This window comes from Athene noctua, chromosome Z (assembly GCF_965140245.1).
Source record: "Athene noctua chromosome Z, bAthNoc1.hap1.1, whole genome shotgun sequence".
NCBI lineage: Eukaryota > Metazoa > Chordata > Aves > Strigiformes > Strigidae > Athene > Athene noctua.
In genome coordinates, this window is record NC_134077.1 from 22,623,342 (window position 1) to 22,637,012 (window position 13,671).

Here is a 13,671-nt window from a genome sequence, read left to right on the forward strand (position 1 = left end):
CAGATGCTTCAGTTGAGAAGTTTTAAAATGAGAACTCTGTCATGGGATTGTACATTCTTGCATAGAGAACAGGGTTTAGCAAATGAATATTTTACTCCTGAAGCCACAAAAAGCTGCAAAGTGTGATTTACAGTTTTAGGAAATGCTATTAAAAAAACACAGGGACAAACAGCTTTCTGAGTGAAATATTTTCCACCACTGTTGTCCAGGATCACAACCAGGAATGAAAATTTGGGACATATTCAAATTACTTGACTTGCCCTAAGTTATGCATGATTCCAGAGAGGATTATTACTCAGTGTGAAGGGTGCTAAAATTTGATAATATAAAGATCTAAACTACAAAGGTCTAAATATCTAAATAGAAGGCACTGGTTGGAGAAGGTCACTCAAAGATTTTTTTTTCAAAATTGAGAGCTTGAGAACTTTTAAAAATTGAGATCTTTTAGCTTTTTTCCCTCTTACTCCCTTCGACTTTCTCCTCGGGTTTGAAACACGGGTGCTTGTCAGCCTCCACAGAATAGTATCGAGGCACCAGTTTGTCCCATTACTTCCAGTTTGCCTATGCTGCAGATTCTAGGGCTGCAGGGGGGAGAGCTGCTGCCACTCTGCTACTCCTCTCCATGTGGGAGGGAGTGCATGAAGCGCTGGATCTGTCTCCTGATTCACTGTCAGCACAGCTGAACGGGGGTGGAGGGAGAAGTAACGTGTACCAGGAAATGGGCTGGTACAGATTACATCATATGTAGAGTGAGGGAAAAGCAAGGACCAAACTGGGATGAGTCACAGCTACAGTTCCTTGTTTGCTCTGTGGGCATCAAGGCATAAAGCATTGCCCTTTATTCAGGGCAGAGTGCAGTGGTGCCTGGCTAGTTTGTGATTTTTGCTGCTTCTACACACTTTCATCTCTGATCTTGAATGTATACGTAGTTCTGTACAAAAGTCTTTGCAGTATTATAAAAATAATTCAGGCATAGCCCCGTACTGACTCCCGTGTGTTGCCAACATGCTTTACATTCCAGTGTCTGCCCTTTTCCTCTTCCTTTTGTCTCTCATTACATGCTCTTGCCAAATACATATGTGCTACACTGCAGTGCCTTAGAGACTATGTCAGCTCATGCCAGAGATTCTGTAGCGCAGAAGTATCAATATAGTAATTTAGTATTAGTTTCTCTGTAGTAATTTAGTAGTAGTCTTCACTGTAGATTTGATTTAAATAAAAATTGCCGAGAGTTAGAATAGTATTTAACTGATTTAGTTTGGTAGTAAATATGGTTCTGGCACTGCATTTAAAACTAAGTATTGGGCTGTCATCAAAGCACATATTTGCACACAGATCTGTAATGAATATATTGGTTTAACACTTAACGCATTAATTGTGGAGTGCTTCAAACCTCAACTGAAATTTTTGTGCTGTTCCAGATTGATTCCAAAGAATTAGTGAACCTCTCATTTACAGGATTAGGAACGCAGAATGCAGAAACAACCTTCATGTAGATGATCCTCAGGAGTTACCTTTCCCTTACAATAGAATGGTAGTCAACGTTGCCCATTTCAAAAATCTGTAGTACTATTAGAGGTCCATTTCTGTATCTGCTTATGTTTAATGGGTGATTGCAGGTGGCAAGCAAAAATAACTTTTCTAAAACAGCAGCTATGTTAATTCAGTAATTTTTTTGGATAATTTATCAGATTTATGTTCAAGGGTCAAAAAAGTTGTTCTGCAAAGCCTAGAGAATGAGACGTGCCATAAACTGTGATGTATTCAACAAAGATCTTTCAGATCTGTTTATTTTTTAATTATGCAGGGTGCATCCTTCTTGTGCTCGTTTAGGCCATGCCAGGACCGGAGCTCATGTTGCCGTTGTTCTTCCCCCACTCTTGGGCTGAGTAGGGCACAAACCCCGGAGTTGAAATAAGGAGAAATTTAATAAAACAGTGTAATAAATAACGATCTGTACAACAATAATAGCAAGAACAACAACAATGAAAAGTAATAACAGTAAACAAGACAAAAGCTATACAGAAAAATACCGCAGTGAACACAGCCAGCCCGCCGCGTGCTCCCCATGACCAAAGCCACAAAGGAAAGCTTCCCGCACTGCCCCACCGGACCTGACATCAGCATGGTATGAATAACCCGGCTGGAGAGCCCTTCCCCCTGCCGGGGAAACTTAACCCTATCCTAGCTGAACCAGGACATAATCCACCCCTTTATTCTATACCAGCTGCGTCATGTCCAGCTGCCATTTAGCAGTTAACAAAATAACAATTAACAAAGGCACAGCATAATTCATGGCATGTTCTCACCCAGAATCAAGTCCCCCTGTGGTACACATCGGACCTCTCCATTGTCCTGCATCACCCACCAGGTGCACCCAGGTCCTTGAGCAAAAGCAATCCCGTGGATGGGTTTGCCTTTACCTTTGCCTGGCGCAGGACTAAACCAGACCATTTTTCCCAACATATTCCTCATGTGCACCACAGGGACTTTATCCCCATCTACAGCACATGGAGGTTTCAACTGAGCCGGGCCAGCTCGACTGGCAGATCCTCTTGTGTTGACTAGCCAGGTGGCCTTTGCTAGATGCATGTCCCAGTCTTTGAAGGTCCCACCTCCCAGTGCTTTCAATGTGGTGTTTAACAGTCCATTGTAGCGCTCGGTCTTCCCAGAGGCTGGTGCGTGGTAGGGGATATGGTAGACCCACTCGATGCCGTGTTCTTCTGCCCAGGCATTTATGAGGTTGTTTCAGAAGTGTGTCCCGTTGTCTGACTCAATTCTCTCTGGGGTGCCGTGTCGCCACAGGACTTGGGTTTCAAGGCCCAGGATGGTGTTCTGGGCAGTGGTGTGGGGTGCTGGGTACGTTTCCAGCCATCCAGTGGTCACTTCCACCATTGCAAGCACGTGGTGCTTCCTGTGGCGGGTCTGGGGCAGTGTGATGTAGTCGATCTGCCAGGCCTCTCCATATCTATATTTCAGCCATCGCTCTCCATTTCGCTGGGGCTTCACCCGCTTGGCATGTTTGATTGCAGCACATCTCACATCCGTGGATGATCTCTGCAATGGTGTCAATAGTAAGGTCCACCCCTCGATCTCGAGCCCACCTGTATGTTGCATCTCTACCTTGGTGGCCCGAGGTCTCGTGGGCCCACCGGGCTATGAACAGTTCACCTTTGCGCTGCCAGTCCAAGTCCACCTGAGCCACTCTAACCTGAGCAGCTTGGTCTGCCTGCTGGTTGTGTCGATGTTCATCAGTGGCCCGACTCTTGGGTACGTGGGCATCCACATGGCACACCTTCACAACGAGGTTTTCCACACGGGCTGCAATGTCCTGCCACACTTCAGCAGCCCAGACGTTTTTACCCTTACGTTGCCAGTTGTTCTGCTTCCATTGCTGCAACCATTTCCACAGGGTATTCGCCACTGCCCACGAGTCGGTGTAGAGGTAGAGCCTCGGCCACTTTTCCCGCTCAGCAATATCCAAAGCAAGCTGAACGGCTTTCACCTCTGCAGACTGGCTCGATTCACCCTGTCCCTCAGCAGCTTCAGTGACCCGTCGTGTGGGACTCCACACAGCAGCCTTCCACCGTCGATGTTTTCCCACAATGCGACAAGACCCATCAGTGAACAGGGCATATCGCTTCTCCTCATCCAGCAGCTTGTAACATGGTGGTGCCTGCTTAGCGCGTGTCACCTCCTGTTCTGGTGACATCCCGGAATCTTTGCTCTCTGGTCAGTTCATAATCACCTCTAGTATTCCTGGGCTGCTGGGGTTCCCTATTCGAGCCCGTTGTGTTATCAGCGCAACCCATTTACTCCACGTGGCATCGGCTGCATGATGTGTGGAGGAAGCCTTTCCTTTGAACATCCACCCCAGCACCGGCAGTCGGGGTGCCAGGAGGAGCTGTGTTTCAGTGCCGACCACTTCTGAGGCAGCCCGAACTCCTTCGTACGCTGCCAGTATCTCCTTCTCAGTTGGTGTGTAATTAGCTTCAGAGCCTTTGTATCCCCGGCTCCAAAAGCCCAGAGGTCGGCCTCGGGTTTCCCCAGGTGCTCTCTGCCAGAGGCTCCAGGTAGGGCCATTCTCCCCGGCTGCGGTGTAGAGCATGTTCTTAACCTCCTGCCCTTCCTGGACTGGCCCGAGGGCTACTGCTTGGGCAATCTCCTGCTTAATTTGTTCAAAGGATTGTTGTTGCTCAGGGCCCCATTCAAAATCGTTCTTCTTACGGGTTACGTGGTAGAGAGGGCTCACAATCAGGCTGTAGTTCAGGATGTGCATCCTCCAGAACCCCACAGCGCCCAGGAAAGACTGAGTCTCCTTTTGAGAGGTTGGTGGGGCCATGGCTGTGATCTTGTTTATCACCTCCATTGGGATGTGGCGACGCCCATCTTGCCATTTTATTCCTAGGAACTGAATTTCCCTTGCAGGCCCCTTAACTTTCTTTTGCTTAATGGCAAAGCCGGCCTTCAGGAGGATTTCAATTATCTTCTTTCCTTTTTCAAAGACTTCCTCAGCTGTGTTCCCCCATACAATGATGTCATCAATGTACTGCAGGTGTTCTGGAGCCCCACCTTTCTCCAGTGCAGTATGGACCAGTCCATGGCAAATGGTGGAGCTGTGGTTCCACCCCTGGGGCAATCGATTCCAGGTGTACTGGATGCCTCTCCAAGTGAACGCAAACTGTGGCCTGCACTCTGGCGCTATCGGAATGGAGAAGAACGCGTTAGCAATGTCAGGCATGGCGTACCACTTGGCTGCCTTCGACTCCAGTTCATACTGGAGCTCCAGCATGTCCGGCACTGCAGCACTCATTGCTGGCGTAACTTCATTCAGGCCACGGGAGTCCACAGTTAGCCTCCACTCGCCATTAGGCTTTCTCACTGGCCATATAGGACTGTTGAGGGGTGAGTGAGTTTTGCTGATCACCTTCTGGCTTTCTAGTTGACGGATCAGCCGATGGATGGCGACCAGGGAATCTCGGTTGGTGCGGTACTGCCGCCGGTGCACCGTCCTGGTAGCAATCGGCACTCGCTGCTCCTCAACCTTAAGCCGCCCCACCACTGAGGGATCCTCTGAGAGGCCGGGTAAGGTGGACAACTGTTCAACCTCCTCCAGGGCAGCTACACCAAAAGCCCACCGGTACCCTTTTGGGTCTCTGAAGTGCCCTCTCCTGAGATAGTCTATGCCCAGGATGCACGGGGCATCTGGGCCAGTCACGATGGGGTGCTTATGCCAGTCCTTCCCAGTCAGGCTCACTTCAGCTTCCAGTAGGGTCAGCTGTTGGGATCCCCCTGTCACTCCGGAGATGCAGATGGATTCAACCCCACTGTAGCTCGATGGCATCAGGGTGCACTGTGCACCAGTGTCCACCAAAGCCTTATATTCTTGTGGGTCCGATGTGCCAGGCCATCGGATCCACACTGTCCAGTAAACCCGATTATCCCTTTCCTCCACCTGGCTGGAGGCAGGACCCCTCTAATCCTGCTCATCATCACTCACTTCTTGTGAGAATGATTTACTGGTCCTCTCAAGAGGGTCAGACATAACGTTCACCATTCTATTCTGTTTGGGGGATTTTTGACTGGACACTGGAGCTGCGCTCTTCTTGGAGGACTCCCCTTTTGTGATGGTCTTCCCTTTCAGCTGCTCTACTCGTGCAGCTAGGGCGGCAGTGGGCTGTCCATCCCACCTCCTCATGTTTTCTACATGGTTGCGGAGGAAAAACCACAGGGTTCCTCGTGGTGTGTGCCTTCCACTGCCTTTCTCTTGGGTGGGGAAACGTTTACTTCTAATGGCTGAGACATCAGCCCGTGCAGGTGGAATGTAGGACATGTCCTCTTCCATTTTCTGGACCCTCTGAGACAGTTCCTCCACAGCTGAGACCCGGGAATGTTGAGATGAAGGGAGATTTCCCTCCTATTGCCGGAGCTTCCCAACCACTCCATCCACTGTTAGAGTGTGGGTGTCTGTCCACCAGGACACTATTGCCAATGCTTTCGAGTGTGCTTCTGGTGCGCTCTTCAGGAACTTTCGCCACATCAGGTGTGTGCAAGCAGCCTGATCTGGGTCCATGGGTGACTGCTCATCATTCTGATCACCATAGATCATCTCAAACACAGCCAGTTCCCTGAGGTTCTGGATGCCTTTCTCAATGTTGGTCCATTTGCTTAGCTGACATAGGATGTCATCCTTGTAGGGGTGCCTCTCCCTTACACTGAGCAGGAGTCGCTTCCAAAGGCTGAGGGTTTGAGTCTGTTTCCCTATTTCCCTATCAATGCCAGCATCCTTGGCCAAAGATCCCAGCTGCTTGGCCTCTCTCCCCTCCATTTCAAAAGCACTGGCTCCATTGTCCCAGCATCGGAGCAGCCAGGTGCAAATCTGCTCGCCTCCCAGGCGGCCGAAATCTCTCCGCATATCTCGCAGCTCAGTCAGGGATAGAGATTGGACAATCACCACTGGCCCTTCCTCCTGTTCCCATGCTGGATCTGTCTCATCCCCATCCCCCACTCTGCGAGCTGACTTTCTGGTGTATTTGTTTTTTTGTATCGGGGCGACTGACACTGGCACTGGCTGGCTCTCTGGCTCAGTTGCTGTGCTGGTGGAGGTGACTGAGACTGACTCTGCCTGTCCCCCTGGCCCAGCTGCTGTACCAATAAGTTCACTCTCAGATCCTGTAGCCCTTTCTCCCCCTTGAGGGCAGTGCGTGGTATTAAAGAGGACACGGTGGGCATGGGCAAGTCCCCAACACATCACAGTGAGTTGTGTCTCCTGGGTTTTGCCAGCTTCGTAACACACCCTTTCCAAGCACTCCATCAGCTTATCAGGGCTCTGCATTTGCTCAGGAGTGAAATTCCAAAGCATTGGGGGTGCCCACTGACTCAGGCCTTTGCCCATCTTTTCCCACACCCCTTGCCACTCACTATTATCTGACCTCGGGGCAGGTTTCCGGGCACTGCTGTTGTTAGAGAAGTGCTGCATGGCCAAAACCGAAATCAGGCAGGCATTCAGAAGGCATTGTGCCACAATCACACTGGCCTGCAGGCTCCAGGGATAATTGAAACTCCCCAAAGCCGAGAGGATCTCTTCCCCTGGCTCACCCATAGAGGGGGTGAGACCCCTAACTAAAGCCCAGGCAGCAAACAGGTACCGGCCCACCCCCACACACAGCAATACAAAGGCAGCATAAGCAGTCAGTAGCCCGTATAACAAAACAATCCCCTCTATACATTTTCTACCGACAACAAACACCAGCACTGGGAACACACAGTGGATATAAGGAATAATCCAGCCCCACCACGCAAGCAAGTGGGCCAGCATTGCAAACATTTTCTTACCAAACAGTACAAATACAAACAGAAAAAATATTGCACCCAACAGATTGCTCCAACACACTCTGGTCAGGGTCTGTCCCTTTTTGATTCTTGTTTCAACCCTCTTGTGCCTCACGTTGGTGCTCCAGAAAGGCTGTGCTGGTTTAGGCCCTGCCGGGACCGGTGACCACGTTGCTGTTGTCTTTCTCCCAGTCTTAGACCGAGTAGGGCACAAACCCCAGGGTTGAAATAAGGAGAAATTTAATACAACAGTATAATAAACAATCTGAACAGCAACAATAGCGATAATAACAACAATAAACAGTAATAACAGTAAACAAGACAAAAGCTATACAGAGAAATACCGCAGTGAACACAGCCAGCCCGCCGTGTGCTCCCCACGATCAAAGCCACAAAGGAAAGCTTCCCGCACTGCCCCACCGGACCTGACTCAGCATGGTATGAATAACCCGGCTGGAGAGCCCTTCCTCCTGATGGGGAAACCTAACCCTATCCTAGCTGAACCAGGACACTTCTAAAAAATTACATCAAGTACATGGAACACAGTCCATATTTTAAAATTGAACTGATCAGAGATATGCTCAAAAACTACACCCTATACCTGAATAAAGCAAATCTTACATTGATTTGACTAATATTGACTGTTGATTGACCAAAGATATTTAGCACATATGAGCAGTCATTTGGCTTGGTGTTTGATTTAAATAAGTACTTTTGGCAAAGCCAGGTACACCTTTCTAATTCAAACTGCTCCTCTGTTTTTGCCTTGCGCTGACACAGCCCTTCATGTACCACATTATTTCTTACTCCCAACTTGACACTGCTGAGCTTATGCCCAGTTGCTGCGTTATCAAGACCTGCCCTGGATCAGAACATTCAGTGGTTCCCAGTGGTAAGGTCCTCTCGCTGCCTCCTACTGTTGAAATATGATGTAAAATCCAATTATTTTGTCTTGCCTTTTTAACTTGTCAAACTGGAAAATGGAGTTTAGTTATCCAGTTTGGCAATATTGTAAAAACAGGTGAATTGTCTTAATTTCTAGCACTTTGCTGGACTTTTAGTTAATTTGTCAATGAAGAAAATATTCTGGCATGTTAAATTGTCTTATAACGATCAACTTTTTTAATACTGTTCCAAAACATTTTTTTCTTTTCCTTTTGTAATTTTTTTAAAGGTTTGCTAACATGTATGTATGAATTTTTAACAGGCAGAGATCAAAGTTCAAGTTCATTCATGATTTAATATAAAATATTCAAACTATACACAAAAAAATGCAAGTATTCTATGAATACGTAGTGTCTGTACAGTTCAAACTAAGAACACTAATCTGCCCAGATATTTCTCAGTTCTGGCATCAGATAGCTAACCCTACTGAAATCAAGAGAAATCATGACTCTTTCAACATACATAATTAAGATAACTTAGGAAGTTGGAATAGTTTCTGAGGCAACATGAAGATATTTATTTTTAATTTATTTGAAATACAAACTCATCTGAAATGAAATGCATCATCTTGCTCAAAATTAATAATACATAAACCCTTTGTATTTATAGGTTTGGGTATAGTGTCTTTAGAAAATCATCTGGAAAGAACAAAACCAAAACAAGTAACCAGTCTGTTAAATAGCCTTTAAACAATCCCTCTTGGACATTGTTACATCAGTGCTGTAGTCTAGCCACCTGCATCCTTAGAGCTACTTGTTCACAAGTTTGGGTTGCCCTTTGCCCTCACGACAAATAAGGACTAAGAAAAAGGTGTTAGTTTTCATGATATCTCTAAAATAAGATTTTCTTTAAATGCTGCCTGTTTAAATATTCTTAAATGTCCGCATGCTTGCTATGTCAACTCTTGGCAATACCACGTGTATTCTAATGCAATTCCTGAAATAATGTCATGATCTTCTGTTCAGAGAGAAGAGTACTGGTTTCTCCTTAGCTCTTCCATATACTTGTAATGTGGAGAAAGTGTTCAGGCTTTTTCCTCCTGTATCCCAGCCTAAATGCAGCTTCCTTGTTACATGGTTACATCCTGGCTGAACAGAGAGCTTTGGCTGCAACTCAGGGAGAAAAGGAGAGTTTACAGCCTTTGGAAGAGGGGGTTAGCCACTCACAGTGATTACAAAGATGCTGTGAGGCTGTGTAGGGTGGAAATCAGGAGGTCTAAAGCCCAGTTGGAAATTAATCTGGCCTCAGCAATCAAGGACAACAAGAAATGTTTCTATAAGTATGTCAACAGCAAAAGACAGACCAGGGAGAGCCTCCATCCCCTGCTAGACACAGGAGGAAACATGGTAACAAGTGATGAGGAAAAGGCTGAGGTGCTTAATGCCTTCTTTGCCTCAGCCTTTAATAACAAGATGTTGTACTGAGGGAATCCAGCCTCCTCAGCCAGAAGACAGAGACTGGGAGAATAACACGCCCCAATCCATAGGAGGAGATAGTCAGTGACCTACTGCATCACACAGACACACACAGGTCTATGGGACCAGATGGGATACACCCGAGGATGCTGAAGGAGCTGGCTGGGTGCTTGCCAGGCCACTTTCCATCATTTACCAGCAGTCCTGGCTGACCGGGGAGGTCCTGACTGATTGGCCAGTGTGACACCCATATATAAGAAGGGTCAGAAGGATGATCTGGGAAATTACAGGCCTGTCAGATTGACTTTGGTGCCCGGGAAGCTGATGGAGCAGCTCATCTTAAGTACCATCACACAACACATGTGGGACAACCAGATGATCAGGCCCAGTCAGCGGGTTTATGAAAGGCAGGTCCTGCTCAACAAACCTGATCTCCTTCTATGACAGGGTGATCCACTTATGGGATGAGGGAAAGGCTGTGGATGTTGTCTACCTTGACTTCAGTAAGGCCTTTGACACCGTTTCCCACAGCATTCTCCTCGCAAAACTGGCTGCTCCTGGCTTGGATGGGCACACGCTTCGCTGGGTAAAAAACTGTCTGGATGGCCGGGCCCAGAGAGTTGTGGTGAACGGAGTTAAATCCAGTTGGCGGCCGGTCACGAGTGGTGTCCCCCAGGGCTCGGTTTTGGGGCCACTCCTGTTTAACATCTTCATTGATGATCTGGACGAGGGGATCGAGTGCACCCTCAGTCAGTTTGCAGATGACACCAGGTTGGGTGGGAGTGTTGATCTGCTCGAGGGTGGGGAGGCTCTGCAGAGAGACCTGGACAGGCTGGAGCCATGGGCTGAGGCCAACTGGAGGAGTTTCACTAAGGGCAAACGCCGGGGGCTGCCCTTGGGCCACAACAACCCCCAGCAGCGCTACAGGCTTGGGGAGGAGTGGCTGGAGAGCTGCCAGTCAGAGAGGGACCTGGGGGTGTTGATTGACAGCCGGCTGAACAGGAGCCAGCAGTGTGCCCAGGGGGCCAAGAAGGCCAATGGCATCCTGGCTTGTGTCAGCAATAGCGTGGCCAGCAGGGACAGGGAAGGGATCTTGCCCCTGTACTCGGCACTGGTGAGGCCGCCCCTCGATTCCTGTGTTCAGTTTTGGGCCCCTCACTACAAAAAGGACATTGAATGACTCGAGCGTGTCCAGAGAAGGGCAACGGAGCTGGTGCAGGGTCTGGAGCACAGGTCGTACGGGGAGCGGCTGAGGGAACTGGGGGTGTTTAGTCTGGAGAAGAGGAGGCTGAGGGGAGACCTCATCGCCCTCTACAGCTCCCTGAAAGGAGGGTGCAGAGAGCTGGGGATGAGTCTCTTTAACCAAGTAACAAGGGATAGAACAAGAGGTAATGGTGTCAAGTTGCACCAGGGAAGGTTTAGACTGGATATTAGGAAGCATTTCTTTCCAGAAGGGGTTGTTAGGTGTTGGAATGGGCTGCCCAGGGCAGTGGTGGAGTCCCCATCCCTGGAGGAGTTTAAGAATCGGGTTGACATAGTGCTGAGGGATCTGGTGTAGTTGGGAACTGTCAGTGTTAGGTTAATGGTTGGACTGGATGATCTTCAAGGTCTTTTCCAAGCTAGACAATTCTGTGATTCTGTGGTTCTATGGTATTGGTTACAGTTAAGTTCTATGTGGGTTCAAAGTGTTATAAAATTCCTATCACCTTTGTGTTTCTAATACTCTTCACTATCTGCCCTAACAAAAGCAGAGAGAAGTCTTTTTAGCAGAATTTGCAAATCATCCTTCTAACAGAAAACATATGCTAACAGACAAAAACCAATCCAGTGTCTTTCAGGGCTTTTTGTGTTTACTTTGGGAGTTCTTTGTGTTTTCCTCTGAACAAGATGGCATACCAACAGCTTTTTTTTCTGTTACACCTGTGGACAAGCCAGTAATTGCACTTGCTTCAACTAATAACCTCAGCATTTCTCAGTGAAAGCAGCCCGACCCCAGTTCAGGTCACCTTTATTAGTGAATTTCCAGCTTTAACCTGTATGCCCCACCATGTTTCAGTACAGAGCTTCATGAAGTTCAAACAGCAAGCTGTACGAGCCTCCTCTGAACACACATCCCAGCTGAGGTTTTTGGCCTTGCAGCAGGATCATGCATCAGATAGTTGCTTCAGTTTATCAGGGGTAGAGGTAAACTTCTATAACCGGGTCACTTTTATTTGTATTTTTAACCTGTGCAGAGGCAGTAGGTAAGATTTTACAATTGTTATGAATGCAGTACATCTAGTTTAGCTAACATACCTGCTAGACATCTAGGATTAACAGACAGCTCACCTAAGCAGTGTTGTGCTTAGTGTCCTCATCACAGTACCTAGTTGACTTTCACTGGCCAGGCAGTCATCAGCTGAGGATGTGTTGGCCTCCCTTGCTTCTTGGACCGTGCTGGTCCTTGGTCTTCCCGTCTGGGGCAGGCTCTCCTTCAGATTTTTACTTCCCCCCACCCCACCCCACCCCACCCTTCCCCCAGTGTTTTTTCTCCTGAATTGCTAGTACCATGTCAGTAGTTTCAGTTCTGCCCTACCTTTTTTTTTTTTTCCCCCCCAGTTACTATTTTATTATTTATTTATTATTCTTGCATGGCTTCAGCTTATGTACTAGCAAAGTCAAGGTTGCACATCTTGTTTCTCCTCAAACTGTACCCTGGGGCACAGATACCTAACGTCATAGGCATTATGAGTTACAGCAGGAGATGGAAGTGATAAACAGCTATATAGTAGCATGTCCTACATAAAAAGCAATGTAAAATGTAGCCTTGTTTTTAATGCATTTTCACGTTCCTTGATGACTGTATTTCTTTTCTTTTTTGATCCAACAGAATAGTGAAACTGAGACACCATGATGTAGTTTTGCTTCAACATGATCAAAACATTAAGAATGTTCTAAACTAGGGCTGAAACTGGAGTTGGAAAAACAATCTTGCTACATTTTGTTTTACCTATGTACCTGAAAATCTGGATTATAAAATTAAGAAAAAACAGTAACGTTTAAAATGTTTTATATCAACATTGCATATTGCATTTACTTACGATTTATGTAATTATCTTTCTTTTGTATTCTTAGGAGATTCTTAAGAATGAAAAATATAGAGAAGAAATGAAACAGAAAATCAAAGATGTATCTGAAAAGGATAAGCTGCTTCAGACCAAGGAATACAAGGAGGGACTTGTTGCTGAACCAACTCGTACTCACGTTAAAGGCCACGCATCTGCCCCTTACTATGGCAAGAAAGAGCCTTCGCAAGATCCAACGAGCACTGCAAATACCTTTCAGCCAGGCTCCTGGATGCCACCAGGCAGTGGTAGCAATGATAATAAACAACTGTAATGTGCAGCTATTGCTAATGGATAAATATTCTAAGAGACAACACAAACAGCTGTTATATATATGTGTGCAATAAAGCAATATTAAAGCAGTTTATTTTTGCAGAACTGTTCAAATAGGTGTAATCAGGACAAATGACTGTAAAATGTTTGGGTTTACTGAAAAACAGGACATGTTACTAAATGTTTGTTCTTGACAGTGGTTCATCGGTTACTCTTGAAATCATGCGTGGAAGGTTTTCTAGCTAACTTAATTTTCTTAAATAATTCTAAATTGTTTTTCACTTGAAAATTCGTTTATTTTTACATAGTGTTTGATGTAATAGATTTTAGTTAATCAGTACACTTAAATTTTCCCAAACCTAGGTGTCAGTTTAAGATAATTATTCAGAGTGCTTGTTAAGTCCCTTGGCAATGCCAGTGTGCTTTTCTCTGGCAAGTGGATGGAAAAATTGATTTCATTAACAGGACTCACTTTGACACTGCACTGTCTACACACTGTATTAACCTTGGAGACATTCTTCCTAGATTTAAGAAAACAATCAACATATTTGAATGTTTGATTTGCAGCCAGCAGTAGGCACAGGATAAAATCAGGCTGAGTT

The 13,671-nt window shown here is 46.6% G+C and overlaps 1 protein-coding gene across 1 annotated transcript in view; it reads left to right on the forward strand.

Annotated features, from left to right (window-relative positions):
• NDUFAF2 (NADH:ubiquinone oxidoreductase complex assembly factor 2) overlaps positions 1 to 13,158 on the forward strand; it is a 71,759-nt gene extending 58,601 nt beyond the window's left edge. The window contains exon 4 of the mRNA XM_074933084.1: positions 12,807 to 13,158. Coding sequence (XP_074789185.1) covers positions 12,807 to 13,070 — 264 coding nt within the window. The 3' untranslated portion in view covers positions 13,071 to 13,158. The remainder of the gene's footprint in view (positions 1 to 12,806) is intronic.
• The last annotated feature ends 513 nt before the right edge of the window (positions 13,159 to 13,671 follow it).